This window comes from Hirundo rustica, chromosome 2 (genome assembly GCF_015227805.2).
Source record: "Hirundo rustica isolate bHirRus1 chromosome 2, bHirRus1.pri.v3, whole genome shotgun sequence".
Taxonomy (NCBI): Eukaryota; Metazoa; Chordata; class Aves; order Passeriformes; family Hirundinidae; genus Hirundo; species Hirundo rustica.
In genome coordinates, this window is record NC_053451.1 from 3,775,213 (window position 1) to 3,794,775 (window position 19,563).

The window sequence follows — 19,563 nt, forward strand, 5'->3', positions numbered from 1 at the left end:
AATCTGCCCCGCATGCCTCACACATGACGTAGTTATTACATCCTCTACCAGTTTGGTAGGAGAATTGGTTCTTGTCAGGAGGTCAGATCAGCTCGTGCCGAAATGGATATATCACATCACACCAGTTGGTAAAATAATGCAAATATGTACAGGAGTCACTGTTCCACCACAGCATTAATCTCTGGTAACCACAAACACATCCTCTCAGGTGCCTGAAGCAATTCCTGCATTAAGCTGCAGTTGGATGAAGGCAAAATGATCCATCTTTATAAGCCTGGTTGTTTGCCTTTATTGTTATTTGTACTGAGCCAGCATCAATGTTTTCTTATTTTCATCTACAAGGCAGAAATACCAAAAGGGAAAAAACAATCAGGGAGATTTGAATCTTTAAGTAGATACAGTAGTAGTTCAAGTAAAACAGCATATAGCCATGGGGTTTGATTTCAGAAGCAATATCTACTAAATGTGAAAATGTTTCCATTTTTTTAAAGTATTATAAATCTCAAGTAGGGTATTTAGATACAGACAGCTCCATTTTGTCCATCACTAACACCACACAAAAGGAAAACTCCAGTTTTATCAAAACCTACAAGAGGAATTAATATTTCTGAACTCACTTTTGGTTTCACCATTTCTATGGCTATGGTGTTAGTTTTAAGTACTTTCCTCCTCATAAAAGGGTCCAAATTTAAGTCTCTTTTAAAGTTGTAAATATGGGGGGGGTGTGTTAAGTTTTAGCAATAATATTTCAATGGAAACCTGAAAAATATGTCATTAAAACTGGGCTTATAATCTTTTTAATGTCACCCAAAATGTTAACAGCGTCGCCATTTCATTTTCAGTCATGGTTGTATTCACTATTACATCTAATGACAAAACAAAAATCTTACTACAATCATTACCTGTTCTCAGAAAAGAACTTAAGAGGATTTACGTGCTGTTAACCCCAAATCTTCTACTTTGCAGGACATGAAGAGTTTGGAACCAGCCTTGTCGTGTGCCCTTGACTTCAACACTCTCATGCCCCGGGGACCTTTTGGGTAGAATGAGTAGAATCTGGTTAGTAGTAACTACAAGGTTTTTGTCTCTTTTTTTTTTTTTTTTCCCCCAAAGCATTTTGTTTATCATTCTGAGACCCAACTCAATTTGCAATTCACTGAGCTGGAATTATTTAATTTAGTGAGATGGATAAAACCTTTCTATAAGTTTACCTGTTCTGGACTTCAAAGTTTGATTAGTCTGTAATTCTGGTCTCTCTTGCATTTTAATTCAGATGCTACACATGCACATCTATGTCTCCGAAAATACCTCTGCCAACACCATGAGGAAAAGTTTGGCTCCTCCACTCTCAATGAGACCAAAATATTTACTTTTTGTGGTCTAGATGTTCAAATCCTCTCCTTCAGGATCTGTGATTCAATTAATTCTTCTGTTTTTATGAGGAATCCCTTTGCTCTGCCACAGCAAGATTACACTCATGAAATTTAAATATTGAAAATATTCACTGCCAAGCAATTTGTTATTCTTGAAAGATTTCCAGGACAATTTTATTACTATTAAACCTCGTGCAAAACATAAACTTCTTAGACTGTATTTACTGCTTTGCCTATTAATTCGATTCAAATAATTTGATTATTTGAAGAACCTGCAAGTGAAAGGCATGGAAACTAACTCTGCTGTAACACTACTTTAGAGTTTGGATATATTGTTTATTTTATAAATTAATATGGAAAGGTAAATGGAAATACTGGAACTGAAGAAATGTTATCATATGGGCATTTCTGTAACGTCAATGTATAAATTTTGAAAAATGTCTAATATTTTTTGTACATCATATAATCTTCTAATCTTGATATAGTGAAAAAAATAATCTGAGGCAGTTCTAAGCCTGTGCTTATGAGATGGGGATGAAACCATGCTGCACTTTTTATCAGTAATTTCCCTAAAACCTGGTTTAGTATAATTGGTTCATTGTTGCTTATTTAAATTGCGCAGTGCAGAGTGTCAGAATTAGTGTGCTCACTAACAGGTCAGAAGAGGTCCAAACCATACACAAGCCAACTGAAAAGAAAAATGTAATCTAGGAAGAGAACTTAAATAATTAACAGGCAACACTTGGCCAATGACTTTCCTATGTGTCTAGGAATCATTGCCTATAACAAGTGTTCCACAGCACTGTAAATTCATAACTAAAGTGTTGATATTGGTTCTATAATTCAAGTAGTATTTTAATGTCATAATTCAATTAGCTATTAGCCAACTTTTAGTATTTTTGTCTTTCTAGAAGATTTGTTTGAATAGGCAAAAATTTTTGTGACTCTCATCCCTTTTTTTTTATCTTTTTGGGTATCCACAATAGGAGATACAGAAAAATATGAATATTAAACTCAGAACTTAATAAACTTCTACCTTGCTTCCCTTGATGTGTGATAGAAAATTGTCAAAACCTGCAAACACTTAAAAAGCCCTTCATGTGAATTGCTGCACATACCATCAACCATGAACATATTTGGGGACTATGGTAGGAAGAAGAAATATTGATAATGATCTGGTGTCAGCCTGTCTTTAAACACACTAAAAAATAAAGATGTTGATAAAGTAAAAGGCCTGCTCATTCAAACAAAGAAACAAACAAAAAAGTGTACAATTCTACAGACACAAGAATACAATGTATAACAAAATGGAATTCACTTTCAATGCTGTGGAAAAGTGTAATTTATAACTCTGAATAAGAGAGATACTACTGGAAGGTTCATTTCTGGTTACACTGCCAAATCAGCAATGTGTTCTATTCACTAAAAAAGCCCTTGCCTCAGACTCCAAAAGATCAATAATACATTGTGTTTTCCTTAGTATACAGGCTGTAGTTAAAGTCAGCAAGTGTGAGTGCTGCTCCTTAAAAAATCCTAATGCAGGTGTCTTGGTCCAAACATCACAGCAATTTTAACATCAGCAAATCCTAAGGAGTGCTGCGTGGACAAGGTGTTTTAAGTTTATTGTAAATCTGTTCTTGGTCAGTGTCCTAATTAAAATGTTTGCTTTGATCACATTAAAACATAGACAGTAAAGACTGATGGTTCAAAGGACTAATACACAGTACAACATTAAATTTTGAGAAATGTAAATGAAAAATTAATGGCTTTTGGGTTTTTTTTTTAGAGAAAGTCAGAGTTTTATTATAATTCACAGCAATAAAGATAAATCATGCATAGTTAATTACACAAAGAAAAAAGGACAACTCATTATGTGTAATTTATATCCTGTATTTCCTGTTTGTATTTGTTTATTGTAATAGAAAGATTATCACTTTATTTAAGAAAATAATAAAAATAGAACAGATGTTTTCCTGTCCACAAGGCAGATCACATTCTGGCTTGTTTTAAGAATGGCAATACATATGGAATTCCTTGCTTCTACAAAAACACTCTCTAGAAATCTGAGGTCGAAGGTATTCAAACTGTGGCTCCTCTTCTTTATCTCAACCGGTGCAATTATCCTTTTTAATACCTCAAAGTTTATTATACAAAGCAGCATAAGTTTCAGGTGGAAAAATGTAAAAAATAGGACTAATTTTTCTATATTTAATATTTTTGTCATCCTTTATTGCATTTGGTATGTTTGCATGCATCTGAAAAAGCACAATGGTTAAGACTTTATTTGGAATTCAGAATAATACACAAAGTTAGAAAAAAATAATCTGTGTGCAGATGAATGAGCACTTTTCTTACAAAGTTGTTCCCCTGGAAATTCTGTTAAAATTCAAATTAAAAGCTGGTGCAGGGACACTGTGGAGGGAATGCCACCCATCCTTTTTAGCTGTTTGGTTCCCCAACAGTTTCCTGTGATTTGTGGAGTTCAAGGCTGGCAGGAGGCAAAGCTGTGAGAGGAAACACACTCATCTTTATGCTCTTGTCACATCTCTCCCTGCCTCTTTTTTGTATGCAGCTGTAGCCTGACACAACTTGTAAAAGCAATGGAAATGGGAAGGCAGATCTTCCAAGCCCCTTGAAGAAGGAATTGCCTGCATGATGTGCACACAGGTGTAGCTGAGGATGCACCAGTGCTCAGAAGTGTCTGGAGAGTACCTGCACAGATATAAGCATATAAATACACATGCTACTGCGGTTGTCAACAAAGCTTGGTGTAAAACCCCAAATCTGTACCGTGCAACAGCAGAAAGCGAGGGAAGGAATCTCAGTTCACTTCTGCTGTGCTAATTCATTGGCCTTTCCCATTAATGTGTAAAAGTTTTTGACTGCTCCAAATGACTTATCTTCACTTTTATACAGGATGTCCTGCATTCATATTTTATGGCAGTCTGGCTGGGAAGCATCTTACTACTCAACCAGGAACTGCAAAAGTATTAAAGGCTGAATTCTCACCCCTTACCCGAAAAGCAAACCTTGGTTGGTGGTGCTACACTCCTTTTGGCTGTGTTAATTGTAAACCAGAACAGTATTGAGACTCATGGCATCAGAATAATATGTTGTAAGCAATCTTTACAAGTCACCTAAATATCCAAACTCTAAAATTTAACTTTCTCCTATTACCTGCCCTTGAACCTAAGGCAAAATACTAATCAGTCTTTCACTATTTTGAAATATCTCCTCAAGCTTCTCTCGTAGACCCCCTTTTTGAATAAGTTTTCCTTATAGGACATTGCTAACACAGCTAAATATAGGAAATACTGCAATGTTGTAGGCTCACAGCACTCTTTTAAAGATCCTTCCAAATACCCCAAATTACATATTTCTGTGTTGGCTTTGCTCATTGGACAACTCCTCTGAAAATAATCCTTAAATTAACAATTTTAAAAATTTATTCTTGGATTATAAAGCTAAGTGTTTTCATACAAAGCTTCTCTGAACATCCATTTAGGTACCTCAGCAGGAATTTTGGTATTCTCTGGTGCAGACTCTTGTAGCTGCATTACCCACTCACTTCAATGGGATTTTTGAACACTGGGAAGCATGGGGAATTAACTTTTTTTTTTTTTTTTTTTTTACCCCTCTTGCTTGGGGATTTAGACACCTGGTTTGATGCACATTCAGAAATACGGATATCAGTACCTTCCTTTGGGATTGGCTTTCTTTTTTTTTCCCCCCGCCTTTGCAGAACTCCAGAAACTGAAATGTTAGATAGGATAATAATAATAATAATAATAATAATAATAATAATAATAATAATAATTAAAAAAAAAAAAAGACGACACAGGCCGGGATGTGGAGTGTGGCAGGAATCCGCCACTTCCACAGGGCGCCTATCCCAGGTGCCTGCGCACCTGGGCGGGGGGAATGTGAGCAGCCGACAGATCAGAGCACATCAGACGAGCACACACATAGCCGAGGCGGCATCCCCAGCCCTGAACAAGCTGCTGGGAGCTGGCGGAGAAGAAAAAAAAAAAAAAAAAAAAAAAAAAAAAAAAAAAAAAAAAAAAAAAAAAAAAAAGTGTAAATGTTCCGGGGTTCCGGGGATGCCCGGACGCGGCCGGCTCACGCTCGCTTGACCTTTGCATCCCCTGGGCGTAACTTTACGGAGCAGCGGCGGTGCAGTGCCGCCCCGGGCGGGTCCCCCTGTCCCGGGAGCCGCCGCCACCCGCGGCCGGAGAGCCCGCACCCCTCGGCGCGGCGGCCGCGGCCCCTCCCGGGCCGGGCTGCGCTCTGCCCGTGCCTTGTCCGCTAACCCCCTCTAGCGCCCAGCCCGCCGCACTCGGCCCGAAGCTGCCGGCAGCGCCGAGGCGAGGGGGCGCTTCCCGCACCCGCCTCACGCACCGCACCGCGCCCCGCGCTCCCCTCGGGCGGCTGAGGAGGGGCGGCCGCTCCGACGCTCTCCTTCCATCGCTCCATCCCTCCCTCCCTCCCTCCCCCGCTGCCCCCGGGCGCGCCGGGCCGCTCGCTGGCTGGCGGGGCGCGAGTGCCGGAGCGCCCCCGGCGCGGGGCCGCGCTGGCTCCCGGCGGACCCGGCCCCCGCCGGGCTGCGCGCAGCGGGGCGGCCCCGCGGCCGCGCCGGAGGAGGGGGCGAGCGAGCGCTCCGCGGGCGGCAGGGGAGCGGCCGCACCAAAAAACTGCAGCCGGCAGCGCGGCACGCAAATCAGGAGGGAGCAGCGAGCATCACACCAGAGCCGCCTGGTTTCTGATTGCTCCGCGGCAGAAGGGGAGAGACGGAGACTGACTGAGAGGGGCGAGCGGCGGAGCCGGGCACGGCGGCGGAGGGTCTGGGATGCCGCCCCTCAAGTTTCCTTGATGCGCTCGGGAGCGTGAGGAGGAGTCGCCGGCCCTTCTCGCCCTCGTCGTGCTCCACCTGGGGAACCTGAAGCCCCTCGGCGCTGCCTCCGGCCGGGGATGCGGGGCACCGCGCGGCACGGCCGGGGGAGGAGGCTGCTGCCGCGCAGGAGGCTGCTGAGGCTGCCAGCGGCGCTCCTGCGGGGCTGAAGGTGCCGCCGGCCCGAGCGGGCTGAGGGAGAGGGGTGCGACCCCCCCCGGCCGCCGCCGCCACCGCCTGGAAGTTCTCCCCGTTCCCAGCGCCGCCGCCCCTCGGGGCAGGGCAGGGCAGGGCGGCAGCGGCGTCCCGGCGCCCCCCTCGCCCCCCGTGCAGCCGCCGTGCCCCGGGACCCCGGCGGTGGATGCGCCCGCCCCGGCCCGCGCAGCCCCGGGCGGCAGCGCAGGCCGGTCCCCGCCGGCCTGAGGGAGCGCGGGCAGCCTCGGCCGGCCGAGGTCGCGGGGCGCTCGGCGGGCACCAGCCATGGGGTGTAGTGAGGTGAGGGCATTGCTCTGGAGAGTCGGCCTCTTCCTCCCCCTGCTGACAGCGAGCCCCGCCGCCGGGCACGTCGCCAGCAACCACGGTGAGTGCGGCCGGCCGCGGGTGCGCTGCGCTGCGGGCTCCCCGCAACTTTCCGTCGGGCGAGGGCTGGGAGGGGATGGAGGGAGGGGACCGCACCTGCGGCCGCCAGCTCGGCCTCTCCCGGCCGGGGACCGGGATACGGGGATGCGGGGCCACGGGGATACGGGGATGCGGGGCCGGGCGCCTCCCGGCGGCCACCCCTTCCTGCCGCCCCCGAAAGTTGGGTGTTCCCGGCCAGAGGAGCTCCTCTCTCCGGGGATAACTCCGCGGCTGCCGGGAGCTGTCCAGTGTCGCCCCGGGCACGCTCAGCCGCCGGGGTGTGGGAGTGGGAGCAGGGAAGCGAAAGTTGTCTCCCGGCGAGGTGGAGCGGTAGTATCATTTTATTTGAAATGTGGGTTTAAGGTTTGCTTCGGTCCTGCCGAACGCAGATCTTATAGAATGGGTTTGAGAGAGCTCATCGCGCCTTAGGGGCAATTGCTCCTGGTGGGCGAGCTGTTCAAATGTGCCTGACTGCCCTTAACATCCAATTTCTGCATACCCCGGTCTGATTGTCTGAAAAAAATACATTTAAAATCTTTGTAACAGGTGCATGCTCATCAGGTCGCACCGAAGACGGTATTTTAATTCTCCGGGTTGTAAGGTGTGCATTTTAGAAAATGACCTCTGGATTAAGAAGGGAATCATTCTGGCTATAGGAATAAAAATGCGTAGCACGCCCAGAGGATACAATATTTTGTTAGGAGGAACTGAAAAAAAGAGCCCAGACCTGATTATGAAACATCATGTTACATGTTGTCAAACATCTGGATAGAGCAGAGAATTTCCTAACTGCTTGTTTTATGTACATCTGTCTATTTAAGTTGCAGAGGATGCATCTATTCCCACAGTATGAGAGACTTCTGTACCTTTAGCATTATTTTTGTACAATTTGGCTTTTTTGAGGTTTTAGTGTGATGTGACTGAAAATACAGGAACTGAAGGGTAGCTCTGAATGTGGATGCTGACAGAAATTGCTTTACCTGCTATGTTGAAAGGAGCATTGTAATTGGCAATGGTGGAAAGTAACAGTGAAAGAAAAACTGGGTTTAGTTGTGGAGCGCTATTGAGTATGTAGTTCATTGAATTTTCAGAGTTTTGCTCTGCAGTCTGTTTTCAGTGCTCTTTGTATGGACCTCAGTAACAGTAAAATCAGAGCATAAGATCTCTAGAAAACAGGGAAGAACTATAGCATGGCCACAAAGCCCCTGTGCCATCAGGATGAGTTACGGCAAGGACATTCCAAGTTAGTATGATTGCTTTACCTCTTCCAAGCTAAATGCTATGAATAATTCCCATCTGTAATTGTAGAGCCTACAGTCATATCAAGGCTGATTTTTGCCCTTTCTTATGTCTTTGAACATATCAGGCCATCGCAGTGGTACAACTCAGTTTTCCTTTGATGTCACAGGCATTAGTGCATGCTAATGTCTGCTGCCTTACCACAAGGCCTAACACCACACATTTAAATATATATATATATATATTTCATTTCTTTTTATTTAAAAATATTAATATATATATATTCTTGGTGTTGTAGAACAGCTAAGGCAGCATAATAGCATCAAAAGCAGAGAATTTTTATCAATTAATGCAACTTAGTTTAGGTTTCTAAACTGGTATTTGATATTCTGGGATTACATTAGCGGTGTCTTGGATTAAATTAGTGGTTTTAAAAGTGTTTTAATAGTGTTTTTAAAGGGCAGGGAAGACAGTTGCCAAAAGTCTGTCGGGGATGAAGTGGTTCCTTGATGTTGATGTAACTTTCCTTAACAAGTGCAGGTGTTGTGTTGTTGGCTGCAGAGAGTACCGGTGGATTTCCTAAATTCTGAGTGACTTATTTTTCTGCACGTTGCTTGCAAACTTCAGCAAAATGAGTGGCCTCTTACCTTTGGTACTGCCATATCACCATAGAAATCAAATAATAAATGTAACTCAGCTAAACCCAAGTGAACTGAAAATGGACTGAATTAGTAGAGGTGCTTTCATACACACACCCCCCACCTTGTTAATAAAGTGCTAGCAAAAAGAGTCTGCTTTTAATGATAACTTTCTCTAAATCAACCAGTTGAAGGGAAGGAAATTACTACAATAAAAAAGTTGCCCATTGTGTAAACTCTTAAATGTGGAAGGTTGAAATGCTGGTTACTAATACGTGGAATCCCATCTGCAAAGAAGTTTTAAAATCTTGTGAGGAAACATAACTTCTTTAAATTTTCTTGAAGTGGAATTTTCAGCCTGCATGTCTTGAAAACATCTTTGCAATAATTGCTGTTGGGTTTTCAATAGTAACTGTTACAATGTATAGTAACTTTGCTGTCTGGTATATTTCGTCTTCTATTTTGTGTTTAGAAACATACCAGCATTAATAGTAAATGGCAAAGGAATGTCTTGTGCTGTCTCTTGATGGTTTGGGTGAAAAGGATGGAAGGGGAATAGGTTTATTTATCTGACAGCCCTTCTACTCCATTCTTAATGGTTTGTTTCCTGTTATTAAAGAGGGGTTTTCAGAAAAATAATATACTCTGGTCTTATAAATTGTTATTATAACCATGTTGGGATTAATCTTTTTTGGTCTTGTCAAACAGAAAGAAATAGATATTTTTTTTTATATAGCTCAAAGGCTCTTAGGTTGTCATTCTTCACCCAGTAAATCAATGTGTGGTGTCTTAGAGAATCTGTAGCAAGGCAGACACAAACAATACTATTGGCAGGGAAGCGAACTTACTCATTCATCTTCATGGAGTGGTCGGTTCAAAAACATATTATGACTATGCCAAGGGCTAATTTTTAATACTCACGAAAACTCTGTAGGGTTTGGAATTGCATAGGAGGAGTGCACTGCAGTGTGCGGCAGAACTGCTTGGAACAGAGGGCTCAATTAATGGTGGAGGTTGAACGCTTGCATGTTCATACAAATTTTCAGTGCTTGTCCCTGACATCCAATATGAAAAGGCTACTGTGCAAGGTTTCAGCGTGCTGTGGTGTGGCTTTGTTCTTTACTTGCCAGAACACCACGAATTTGGCAATTGCTGTCAGACCTAAAATTACAGGTAATGGCGTCTGACCTGTGCGGCTCCTTCTGCAAAACTTGTGGGAGCTTTCAAGAAAAAGGTCACACCAGGTAATGGCTCCACAGTTTCCTGTGCTAAGCCTGCACACATAAATCTTTCCACATATATGAAAATCAGAAACCATATTTGGTTCTACATTATGTCGACCAGAAAGAGTTCCTGTACCCCGGCTCCTTTCAGGTTGTATCTGCCGTTATGTATTTCCAGACAATTAATTCCTGAAGCCAGCTGTAGAACTTGCAGAGTTTATAATGAGTCATGTCTATCAGTGAAGTGTAAAAAGCTGTTGTTTTTTCAGTTTCCAGGTTATCGTTACTTCTTGTCACATTATACAATGTTGGTCTTTTTATTCATACCTCTAAAAGGCATTTGTTTCTCTTCTTACATAAAAAAAAAAAAAAAGGTGAAGTAAGAAATAATGTCAAATGTCAGTTCTGAAATTCATATAGCCTTATTTTCACAGTGATTACACTTGATGTAAATTGGGTGGCTCAAAGTAGATAATAAAGCTTTTTGATTCTGGTAGTAAAATATCAGGTAGATTACTAATGACCTTGAGGTATTCATCAGTTCAAAGAAGTTAGCTCATTTTCATTCATATATTTATTTTTCCAGAAGTGCAATCCACCACACATAGGCACTCTTTCTGAATACAAAACTCTGATTTTTTTTTTCTTTTTTTTCTGTAGCAATAAGGAGATCAAGGACTAAGTGTGGAGAGACTGAACTTTTTTCTGAATGAAGCTGATGTTTTCCTGCTAGAGGCTATCTCTTTGAGGACTTAAAGTACTGTAGAAAGGCTGTGCTGCTGCCTGTGCTATGCTAGTCCTGCTGAATTCTGCTGTTCATTTGTCTAGCTCATACTTTAATAAGCAATTTCATCATTACAGAAACATGAGAAAGTTAAATAAACAAAGCCATTGCAGTAAATGTGTGCCATTCCCTTTGCAGTATGTAGATAAAATCATGGGCAAAATCATATTTTAGTTTCAAGATCTTAAGAAACTTTTAACAATATTTTTACCCATGTGTAAAATTCCACATCCATATGGACTTGTATGCTGATGAAGACTGGGGAACCCCTGCAGTTGTGGATATGCATGAAATGACTTGTTATCCAAGAGCCTCGATTTGTATGCCAAGAAATGAACAGATTTGCAAGGAATAGTTCAGGATAGATTCCTGGTGTTGTATGTGGCAGTAGTGAGGGCTGTCTGCATATTTTCTTTCTTTCTTTAGATATATATATATATATATATATATATATATATATATATATATAATTTTTTTTTTTTTTTGACAAATGAGAATGATTGGTATGGAAATAGTAAATATTAAGAAATGCCTAGCTTAAGCAAATAACAGTTTAAAACCAAACCAGTACAGTAGTTTTCATGTAATTTGCAGGAGTGGAAATGCCACAGAGGAACAGAATCCCAGAGTTTACCTATTTAACTCTCTGGTCAGTTAGCATTCTCTCTGGGAGGTCAAAAAGTTTACCGAGGAAAAAGACAAAAGGAAATAGCATGTAGGAAATGGAGTCTTTTCTTATTAAAATCTCCTCTGTCTTTCCAGATAGAGACTTTTAGATCTTAACTATGCTTGAGGGTTTGCTTAGGGTATCTGTTGTTAGAATTTTCACTTGAGAATTTTAGAAAAGTCGAAAAGTTCAGCAAGTTGTTTGTTGGTAAGATACACAGTAAGTCAATATCCATTTTGTTGGCTATTTTTCTTTTTTTAATGAGAAGTCTAATGTTTAAAAATCTCATTTAACTGATTAGGGATATTGAGAAAATTACGCATATGTACAATATGGGAAGCATTTTATTGCTCTTAGATCCCAGTATAGCATAGCTGGGTTAGGATATATTCCTATTCCAGCTGTGTGTGCTAGCTGGAATGTTTAATTAGGATCCTTGGATTTCCCCAACATGACATTGACACAAAGATGAGGCTGGCCTTGTGTTTGATATGCCCCTTAACATGCTGAGCTCTGTGACAGAGAGAAGGATAAAATGGATGGAAATAGACAACTGTGGATAAATTATTTATCCATACTCTATCCTGACCTCCAGTAGCCATGTTATAATGCCGGAGAGGTCAACAAAAAACTATCTGTTGGGAACAATATGTCTTCAGAAGCTGTATTTTAACTTGTAAATGATATGTCAGTCTTTATGATAAGGTGTTAGAACAGAAAATTACTGCTAAAAAGATGTCTCTCATGTGATAAAAACATGATTTTTTTTTTTTTTTTTTTTTTTTTTTTTTTGGTAGGGTTTCATTCTGGACCATATAAAGATGATTAAAATTAAGCAGGCAAATTATCTTTAGCTTGTTTGTCTCTCATAATCCCCTCAGTCTTCCTAATACTTATTCCAGCTATCCTTATTTTAGTTCCAAGGATGCTTCCATTATCGATATTGCAACACCTTTTGTGTCGGCCAGCTATTGATCATTCCCACATCTGAGAACCAGTCTGTTCAAAATAATCATTAAGGAGAAGTCACTTCAGTTAATCCAGCAGCCATTTGTGACCTCAGTACTAATTTTAATGTGGTACAGAGCAAAGCTTAGAGACCAATCTTGGCTTTAAATAAGCTGCATGTTCTGTATTTAAAACTGCCTAATCCACTGTATTAAAAAACTCCAAAAGTCAAACCAAACCAAAACCCAAAATTGTCTCAACAAAACCCCCCAAAAAAACCCCTTAAGATTTTCCTACTCAGTAGTTCTGCTGATTTTTCTCACCCATACAACATAATACTTCTTGAAGTCAGCGTTTCTCTCACGTATTGATATCTGTTTGGACTAAATTCTGTCATCCTGTTAAAAAAACCCCAGAAATGCTGATTACTTAGCTAAATAATAATTAGAGACTTGTTAATTTTAATAAATGAAGGTATTTTAATGAGGCTGTAGATAATTTTATTGACAGTAAAAAAACTCTGCCCAAACAATGCATGGGTATTCTTCCCCCTCTGGTTTATGATACTGTACAAACAGTTTTCTGCTCTTTAAACAACTGTTTTACAGTAGAACACAGTACTCCTCCACCTTCAAGCCAGCAGCTGCTATTACTTTCTTTTATGGATCTGTTCCCATTCTAAATATATAAAGCATCAGTAGTTATTCTGTGTTTTTAAAAAGAGTTAGGGGTATTTTGATCTTTAAATTAAGACTAGATTAAAAAGAAGCTGTAATATTATTGACATTTCTTTTGACAGTCAAGCAGGGTCAGGTCCATAAAATTCGAAAGCACTTATTTCATGAGGAGATCAGATTGAAAATAAAATTTCCTTTCTGTAGAACAGTCTGAGGATTTAAAATGTATTTTGTCTCTAAATAGAAATTCCGGGTTTGTCTTTAGGTAGATTTCTATGAAGCTGACAGATTTTTTTTCCTCCTGGGAGATGGTTTTGTTTGCTGTAAGTTGTGAAGGTGTCTGGTGTTTGCTGCCAGATTCTCCAAGAGGAGCAGTATCCCATTAATGAGGGGAACTGGGACAGCACAAGCAATACTTAGGTGAGAAGCAGTGACATAAACACAGCAATCCAGAGGGAACACTTTAATAATATGGGTTTGTTAACCGCATTGATAGCACAGCTTTCCTTCACGCCAGCGTGTTTTTGGCATTACAGAGGGTCTAGATTGAAACAGTGCCCTGTCTCTTCAGTGCAGAGGGGAAGGTGGGCAGCAGGCACTATGTGTAACAAGCCCCTGCAGAGGTGCACACACACAATGAGAACATAGTTAAAAGGTGAATTTGCTGGGAGCTCCACTGCCTCTATCCACTTAATGGCTTCTGCACCTAGAACAAAAGGGGAAAAGTCACATACAGCAAACAGTATCATTGATGCATGTAATGAGTGATTTGTTTTGGCTGGGGACCCTTGGTTAGAGTGCACTTGCTGCTGTAATTTGTATTCTCTGACTGCTGGTTACTTCTTGCTTAAACTAAAAGAATAAAAGAACAAATTAGGAAACATTCCATAAGATAATGCACTAGAATTTTAATCTGGGTAAAAGTGTTTTCTTTCCCAATGTCCCCAGGCTGATTTCTCAGTAGGTTTCACTTGCTGTTGAAAATAAAATTTTACAGGAAAAAAAACCTGCTAAAATTTAGAATTGCTCAAATATATTTTGGACATATTTAAAAAAAAAAAAAATCAGAAGGGACCTAGCCATTTTCTTCTGTAGTGCTTCCAGTATTTGTGGCTGGAAATTGATTGCATGGGAAGCATTTGCATGAAGGATTCATATCTCAAAATGTGGTTTGAATTCAGCACTTTCTGCTGAACAAAGTGGGACCATATAAAATTGCACAGTCCTTTACTGTCCATTGTGTGTGGCTGCTGAAGACCTTTGGAAAGGCAAGCAAGGGAAATGTAAAACCTTTGTCTCTGGTAGATTGTTTTTGTTTGTATTGCAGAAGTTGCTAAACACTTCCATGCCACAATGATACAGTAGAAACAGCCACTTAGAGGGTTATTTTAGATTTAATAATTTAGTTTAGTGGACTTGATTTTTCAGAGGACCATTTAATTTAGGTAAATATAAATAGTGTCATCATTTAGGAATGGAGAAACATGATGAGAGCTGTGGCACACAAGAGCTTCTCAGCCAAACTCTCTCTCAGCCTCCATCAGATGTGATGGGAGCCCAAACTCAGTTGCTGTTGAGACAACTGTAGGAATGCTTACCCTGTGATTTTGGTATGTGGTAAAAAAGTCATTAAGTTACGGATTTCCAGACACAGAATTTCAGGAAGAGTTAAAAAAATTATTTTCTTTAAGAAATATTGATACACATCTCAAGTTAAGGGTAAGAATTTGTAAGATGGTTGTTCTCAAAGAAAAAGGAGTGGTTGTGTGCACTACACAGAGGAAAAATGGTCCACCTGGAGACAGGTATCATATAAAAGCTGCATCTGAAGAAATTAAAAAAGGCAGCCAGGAAATCAGATGGTATTCCATGTCATTTTAGAGGTTCTTCTTGATGCGGATGAATATAATGATATTATATACTCCAGTTTTTCTACTGACTATCTAAAGGGCATCTTGTCTAGTGTAGAAAGATGAGTGCTGGTGGTTGGAAGGAATCCAGCAATTTTTTGTTTAATCCAGGGCTCTGGGCAAACTTTAGGCTGCATGCAGAGCTCTTTTTTCAGTGTTGAATCTCTTCAAAACTACTATTTTCACCATATTCTTTTAAGTAAGCCTTTGTGTCTGCATAGCTCCGATTTGGGGATAAGAGTTAAAGGCCAAAGCTTTCAGTTTAGGTGACCAGTCTGTGACACCCAGTACAAATTCCAAGGAATTAATTTTTGATGTGCTCAGACAAAGGTGGCAGAGGTAGATACAGCACCTTGGCTTTCAGTGTAGTCTTCAATGAAACTCTGTTATTTTTTGCCTGTCCGTAACTAAGCTAGGAACAGTGTCTTCCTGTTTTAAAAATCCATGATATATCAAAACTCAGATGAAGTAGGTTTATACTACCCAAATTAAAGATCTGAAACCTTTTTTGCCACTTTGTGAACCTGGTCTCTTAAAAGCCTTCCTGAGGACAAGGTCTGAACCTCCCAGCAGGAATCTTGGCCAGCTGGCCCAGGGAGCTGTTTGACTCCCACTGTCATGGGAACCAGCTCTCTTTGGTGGAGACTGAGCCGCAGGGAAGACTTCAGCTCTGGCTCTTCCTGACTTTCGGGGGTGGGAGTTGCTAATCCCATTAGTGTAAAAATGTAGGTAATATGAACTTTCCTCCTGCAAATTCTGTATTTTGAAAGTTTCATATATTTTCTCTCTCTCTTCACATATGGTTCACATAGGTTGCTGTATTAAAACTGACAGTGCAATCCTCTACTAAATCACCTGAATTACTTAAGGCAAGAGAGCTGCCATCTTTCAGGGTGTCAGCATTAGATGATAATGAAAACCTGCACCTTACTGGTAGTTTACATTAAGCAACAAAGGAATTTTGAAACTTGTTTGCTGCATGTTTAAACTCCATGTTTAGAAGGCAAAAAACTCTGTTGGAAGTTCAAACAGTTAATTACCAAGAGTCAAAACCAAAGAGGAGGCCTGCACTTGTAGGCAGTTTCCTGCTCTGAGCCTTTCTCATGGCATCCCTTCAGCATCACTAAGTGCATAAAAAGTTCCAATAATGCTTATCCTATTCACTTTACCACTAATAGTTTTCCTTACAAATTTTATAACAACTAGTTTGGATTTTGAGTAATGCCCTGAGGCCTTAGCATTAAGAAGTTTCCATTACTTTAAAATTAGGAAATTATTTTCAATAGCTCTAGTCTGACAGATGCATTTTATATTTGAGATGTGCCTGAAGAAATAAAAGCTGATGGAAGTTTGTGTCGCAGATGAATATTTTGAAAACAAAAAAGAAGATCAATAATAGATTAGGCTTGATTAGATGTTGACATTTAGAACTGTGCATAGATTATGTTAAATGTGGTGACAACAGACAGTTTCTTCTTGATTTACATTTGTCTCTCCATTTGTGGTTCAGGTGGATCATGGGACACACATTGTAAAGGTTAATGGATAAATTACCATACAGCTTATCTGATTGTTCAGGCTTCAGCCTAGAGGGCTGGATGGTTTATAATCTAACTTGTGTTATGTGGAACAGAAATAGTTTCATTCTTTTTCTCTGAAATTCTGAATTGCTTAAGTGTTTAGATGAGTCCACAATACCCCCTACAGCTTCTGAGTTTTGGTAAAATCACTAAATCATGGTGTGGCTGCATTGACAGAGATCCTGGTCTGGTTTTTGTTTTCTCTCCTGAGCTGTCAGTATCATTTCCATGTTGTTTGAGTAAATGTGAAATGTGGCCTTTTGATAAAAATGCCATTCTTAGAACCATGTGAAGATGTTTGGCCTAAGTATCTTTTGCCCTTGTACAGGTACCTCAAAACAGGAGTTTTCAATGTACTCTGTTAGCAGATAATTTACATTAGTGTTCCCTACTGCTTTCCTTACCGCCCCTCAGTGTGGTTAGTAACTACATGTCTCAGTCTTGGTGAAATCAAATTACTTCAATTTTGTAAGGCGCTCACCCTGTTAAATTGATTCCAATAATTCACCTGAAAGTCAGAAGTAGGAATGAATGAATGAAGTCCCCCAATAGCCAAATATTTTCCCTGCACAAAGGTAATGTACTGTATGTCCATTTGCAGACAAGGATGGCTGAAGTGAGTCATCTGGAACTGCACTGAGCTGTGTAAATAAAATCAAGGGTACACTGTAATTCAAAGGTACAGTGTTTGGTTTATGTAGAATAATACCCTTCAGTTAAGCATTGCTTAGCTAAGGGTCGTATTTTCTATAGTGTCCGTAAGAAAGGAGAAAGTTAAGGAGTTGATGTTCAGTCTGTGGAAAGAGGAATTGAAGAACTGCTCAGTCTTTTGCACTAATATATTTTACCTTTAACTGTAATTTTGTGGGTTTGAGTCTCTCTCTGACCCAAGCGATTCTTTTTCTGATATCTGGTGTTCTTATCTCCAGATGGAATGCGATTGCACCGAATTCAGTGAATGCATCATCCAAATTACCTGACTATTTGAGCTGCCAGCTAGTAGCTCTGGTTGACTTCATGGTTATTCAACATGGACAAAAAAAAAATTACTTGCAATATTTGTATTTCAGGGCCTTTATTCCATGGGGCATATGTTAGAAGTTTTTTGATCTGGTTTAAACTAAGAGAAAACTATGGAAAGAAAAGAGGAAATAGTCCTGCTTTGAAATGCTTTATGAATAAAGGAAAATTCTTTCTGGTGGGCTTCATGGGGGTAGTGTTCTTTGAGCAGAACATTTATGCAGTTGTGAAGCATGTCAGTGTGATTTTCTTTACACTAAAGTAATGAATTTTTATGACTAAAGCTAAAATAGCAGTGAGCCATCCTTTATTCAGATAGTGAGATGGAACAGTACATTTCTGATAAGGAGAGGAGGGGAAGAAAATAGGAAGAAGGAAGAGAAGATAAAAAATAATCTAATTTTCCTGACTTTCTTATGTGAATATTGTAATTCACAAAATTTTGAGTCTAGTCTGGTGGTAAAAAAACAAGTTTATGTAACAATATGTCACCTATAGCTGTAAACATAGAGATAGGTAGACTCCAGACAGGTTTCAGTGCTTTTAAAAATGTACATAATTTTAAAAATATAAAAATTAAATTAATTCCAATGTAGAGTAGGAAAGAAATGTTATCAACTTGAGTCCATTGATTCTATTTTTATTGCTGAAAACTGCTACAGTTCATAAAATGCAGTTTTACAGGCTGTTAGTCCATAATGTGGATTATGCCCTTTGGACACTTAGGCTGAAGATAAATGCAGTAGTTTGGAGAGATCTGTATTGAAATTCTGTGAAGAGGATTCAGTTATTATTTAAGTTCTTTTTACTGTGAACCAAAAGCAAATGGGTTGGAGGGAGAAGTCACCCCTTGGCTTCCAAGATGGGAAATGAAATTAGCAGTGGAGGGGACAGTTTGTCATTCAGGAAGTGGCTTCATTACCATGGAGGTGAGGAAAATATGTGTTGAGGAGCTCTGTAACACAGGACTGGGAAAGAGCTTTGTTCCCACAATCAAAGGCCTCCAGTGATTCTGTATAAAATTATTAATTTTCATCTTCAATCTGGTTAAGCCCTGTACCCTCATTGCTCCTGTTGGAAGGTTGTTCTGAACGTCGGTGCCGTGAAATTCAAATACATTTATGGGCTGCAGTTATTAGTGAGTGTTGCTTATTCATTTATGCTTGTGCTGGCTTTGTCTCAAAACTTAAGAACACCTTTCCATTCTCTTTTTTTATCCAGCTCACTATTGTAGGAGAAGTCATATTTCTTTTGGGTTTTGGTGTGTGGTTTTCATCTTCCACTCAAGAGATCTCTGATCTCTCTGACAGTTACAGTTGCCTTTGCTTATTCTTCATCCTGTTAAATTCACTCTTTCTTGGCGGAAAAAAACCCAACAAACCAACCAAAAAAACATGTCCAGAACCATATGAATCTTTGTTGGTGGGATTTGACTGGTACTTTGTGCTATAGTAGTATTTTTATCGTTCTGAATACTGGACAGTTTCTGTCATTTTTGTCTCCTCCATTCCCGTGTTGTTGGATTGGTCCTTGATTGGCTTGTCAGCAGTTAATATGCAGGTGTCTTATCTTGTCTGGCTGCTGCTAGACTCCCATTTAATAAAAAAATTCTGTTTGGCTCCCTTTGGGTTGTATGATGTTTTATATTTAATGTTCTTCCTTCCTTATGTCCCAGGAAAGAATTATTCCTTCTCTTCCCATAGCCTCCCCCACACAGTGTTTCACTCTTTAGTTGAGTTGACAATGCCTCACAACTTTTCCATGAAAAAATTCCATTAGACAAAGCCTATCCTGGACAAGGACATTACTGAAATAATAAATAAGATCAGTCTCGACTTATTTTTGAGGAATTGCACCACAGATTGCACAGTCAAATCTATCTGTCTCAAACCATGCCTTTTATGAGCTTGCTCACATCTCTAACTCTGTATTTAAAGCAGCTAAAAACTCTTTTACAACTTGTTTTAGTTTCCTAACCCAGACTTATTTCTGATACCT

At 40.3% G+C, this 19,563-nt stretch overlaps 1 protein-coding gene across 4 annotated transcripts in view; it reads left to right on the forward strand.

The window, feature by feature from the left end:
• The first annotated feature begins 6,706 nt into the window (after positions 1-6,706).
• LOC120766126 (ephrin type-A receptor 6) overlaps positions 6,707-19,563 on the forward strand; it is a 372,678-nt gene continuing 359,821 nt past the window's right edge. For all 4 annotated transcript variants that reach the window (XM_040091493.2, XM_040053571.2, XM_040091502.2 and 1 more), the window contains exon 1: positions 6,707-6,841. In XM_040091493.2, the coding sequence (XP_039947427.1) occupies positions 6,742-6,841 (100 nt within the window). In that variant the 5' untranslated portion in view covers positions 6,707-6,741. The remainder of the gene's footprint in view (positions 6,842-19,563) is intronic.